This window comes from Temnothorax curvispinosus, unplaced genomic scaffold, assembly GCF_003070985.1.
Source record: "Temnothorax curvispinosus isolate PA1 unplaced genomic scaffold, ASM307098v1 QBEX01018298.1, whole genome shotgun sequence".
Lineage (NCBI taxonomy): Eukaryota > Metazoa > Arthropoda > Insecta > Hymenoptera > Formicidae > Temnothorax > Temnothorax curvispinosus.
The window spans coordinates 1-3,448 of record NW_020228078.1 but is presented as its reverse complement, the minus strand read 5'-3'; the positions used below and the strand labels follow the sequence as shown (position 1 = coordinate 3,448).

The following is a 3,448-nucleotide window of genomic DNA, read 5'->3' as shown; positions in this document are numbered from 1 at the left end:
CTCGAATTTCTGGCTGAAATTCCTACGTTTTTTACTCACTAATCCAAGCAGTAACATACAAGAAATGGGTATTATATTTGTGCTAAGTATGATAAGAAACATGGAAGATTTTGCTGCAAAACTCATCGAAACAGACATAATAGAACTACTGAGGTCACTGAACAAGAACGATACCGTCCAAAACAAGAATATCAAGGAATTGACATCCATTGCTTTAGAGGCTGTTGCGGAACGATCTAGTAGAGAAGGACTCATTGTCATGATAAGATGGGAACGTGATGCAGCATGTCGATTAGGACAATTAGACCTTTTAAATCGTTTGGAAAAAAAATTATGGGTATATGAACATACTAAAAATGTACCCTTAAACGTATACTCAGAATTCGGAAAGATACTAACAAGACGAAGACATTTTTGTTGAAAAAAGACAAAATAGTTGAGATCTAAATGTCGTTTATATTCCTTACATTTTAAATAAAGTTCTTTAAATAATAAAAAAATTTGCATTAAAATTTTTACAATTTTGTCATAGTCGGACAATCATATAATTATATTCATGTTTATATATCTTGAAATATACGTTTACTGTGCGGGACATATATACATATAGTTTATTTGTATTACATAAATTTACTAAAGTATAATATATTGTATGAAATAATACGTACACGAAGATATACATATATATCACACGCCGAGCTCGCGTTTTTGAAAGTCGCATGCCATGTAGCATCGGCCATCGTACCTCATTTGCTACGCCGGTCAAGAGATCTAAATGTCGTTTATGTTATTTATATTTTTAATAAAGTGCTTTAAATAATAAAGTAAATGTTGCATTTAAATTTCTTTTGCAATTTTGTCGTTTGAAACGTAGTCGTGCGATTATATAATTATATTTGTATTTATATATCTTTAAATATATGTTTACTGTACAAGACGTATTTAGATATAGATACAGTTTATTTGTTACATAAATTTGACAAAGTATAATATTAATATTATTGTATGAAATAACACATACACGGAGACGACGGAGACGTTGTACATACATATATCACTGGGCCGAGCCCGCACTTTTGGAAGTCACGTGACATGCAGCGTCGTACCTCATTTGTTAAGTTAAGCCGCGACTCGCTCCCTCGGTATCCCTCAATCGCCGCCGCCGCCGGTTTGTTTTGGTTTTGGTTTGTTTAGTTGCTCAACTCGTTGAAAGTTGAAACTGTTAAAAGGTCGATCAAAAAAAATTGAAAAGTAGAGAAAGTTAAGGTTCGAGCAGCACGAACGGACGTTACGAAGAGGAAGCTATCCGACAGGTAAAGAATTTATGTTCTGTATACGAGATACGTTAGTAATAATCGGGAAAAGAGAGCACACGAGGTAACTCAAGAAATGAACAAAGAACTCGAGATGTATTTAAAACTGAAACAAATACTCGATTGACGGTACCTTAACTTTTTGCAGAACAATTCTGCTATTTTCGTCGAATACCTGGGTCTTTTATGCCCAGTTAAAATCTCTGTAAAATTCGAAATTGTAATGTCGAGTGGGTCTTAAAAGTCCCACGTTTTCTGCGACGGATTAAGTACTTTTATGTAAAAAAAAAATGTTGATGCAATGAGATTCATTCTCACGCAAATAAATTCATCGCGCCTCAGATGAATCACTCGCCTTTCCCAGACTCTCTTTCGTTGAGAAGTTGAATTCCTGACGCAAAAAGGGAGGGGTGTAAATTGCCCCTGGCTCTTGCAACGAAGCGTATATATAATTGCATCTCTAGCGTTAAGATGAAATCAAATATCTGCATGTAGCGTCATAAGGATAGCGTCGTCTGGATAGTTCCACATTGTCTAATATGCACAAGCGGCTTCTGGAAATTCTGAGAACAAACGCTGAATTATGACTTCAATGATTAACGTCTGTTTTCCGATGTTCAACGAAAGTCAACTTTATAATATAAAAATCATTGCAACAATTTATTACACTAATTTACATTCATGTCTCACACTAGAAGTTGCATTGCTATTATTGAATTGTGCGTTTATTCTTTATTTATTATACATGTATTAGGTTTGTTCGTTTTAGCTGAACTTCTTGCACAGTTCATCTTCTCTTTTTTTTTTCCAATGTGAAAAGAAAAAGAGGAAAGATAAACAAGCCTATTGTCTCATACATGCATATAATTATTTAGTAATAATTATGTCTTTTGTATTTAAGATAATACATGTATCAAGAGATATAGTATTAAGTGTCAGACTCTTTCTGTGTTAAAACATATAATGTAACATCATATAATTTGTGTTGTAGAGTTTATTTTACCATGACAGAGTCAAATATGAGTGCACAGGAGTGGTACCGCAAGGGTTGCGAAGAGTATCAAAAAGACAATTGGTCTGTAGCATTAAGTCACTACACAAACGCACTGAAACTAGAAGAGGAAACTAAATGTAAATGCAAAGGAATGTACTACACAAATCGAGCTCTTACTTATTTTAAGCTAAGCGATTACGAGAAAGTGATTGAAGACTGCAACAGTGTATTAAAGATATGTTGTATGGGAGCGTTGTATACAAGAAGTAAAGCACTAGAAGCGTTAGAAAGATTCGAGGAGGCATGTTGGGATGTAGAGACGATTATTTCATCTGATCCCAACAACAAAGTTTTTCAACGCTTAGGGAGACGCTTGCTTAAAATTGTACAAGAACATAAGGAAAACTCACATACTAGTCCTAAGGTAAATATATGTAACTATTACGAAAGTTCGTCAACTATCAAGACATGATAATTTAATATAGATAAAATAATAATTGTAACACATTTTTCGTATTGGATGTATTAGTAAATTTAATCTAGATAAAATAATAATTGTAACATTTTTCGTATTAGATGTATTAGTAAGAGTTTTTGTTTCACTCAATATCACATATAATTTGACAAATGGATTTGAGTTTTTGACTCTTTTATTATATAATTATTAATTTTTGTTAATTAATAATCTGCACACTGTACGGGTAAAAATTACATCATACAAATATAATGTCACAGTTATTTAAATTTTTATTGCAGATCGTTATATTTAAGTGTACGCTTAATTTTGCTTTGTATTAGGTATCAGAAATGCTGGATCTAGCATTTGACGTGAACGCCAGTGAAAAGGAACGTGAAATCGCTATGAATAATTTGCTTGTGCTCGCACGTGACGAAACTGGTGCCGAGGAGATCGTCAAAAAGGAAGGTGTATCCAAAATCGTTCAACTTGTGAAAGTGGAAAAGAACGAGGGAGTGATCTGCAGCGCGATTCGTATTGTAGGCGAGTTATGCGAAAACAATTTCAGTCGAACTAAGTTCGTTATGAAACACGTCGGTCTGTCTTGGTGTTTGGAACTAATGAACAGCACATCTATAGAGAGAGTTAACGCGTCTCAATATTGTTTACAGGTAATTATCGAGT

At 33.7% G+C, this 3,448-nt stretch overlaps 1 protein-coding gene across 1 annotated transcript; it reads left to right on the top strand.

Moving 5' to 3' along the window:
* Nucleotides 1-1,248: 1,248 nt before the first annotated feature.
* LOC112468319 (protein unc-45 homolog B-like) lies at nucleotides 1,249-3,435 on the top strand (the record flags this gene model as incomplete). The annotated part of the gene is made up of 3 exons (XM_025037440.1): nucleotides 1,249-1,313; nucleotides 2,305-2,731; nucleotides 3,106-3,435. Coding segments are annotated over exons 2-3 (744 nt in total), but the record flags the coding sequence as incomplete, so codon positions are not given.
* Between the last annotated feature and the right edge of the window lie 13 nt (nucleotides 3,436-3,448).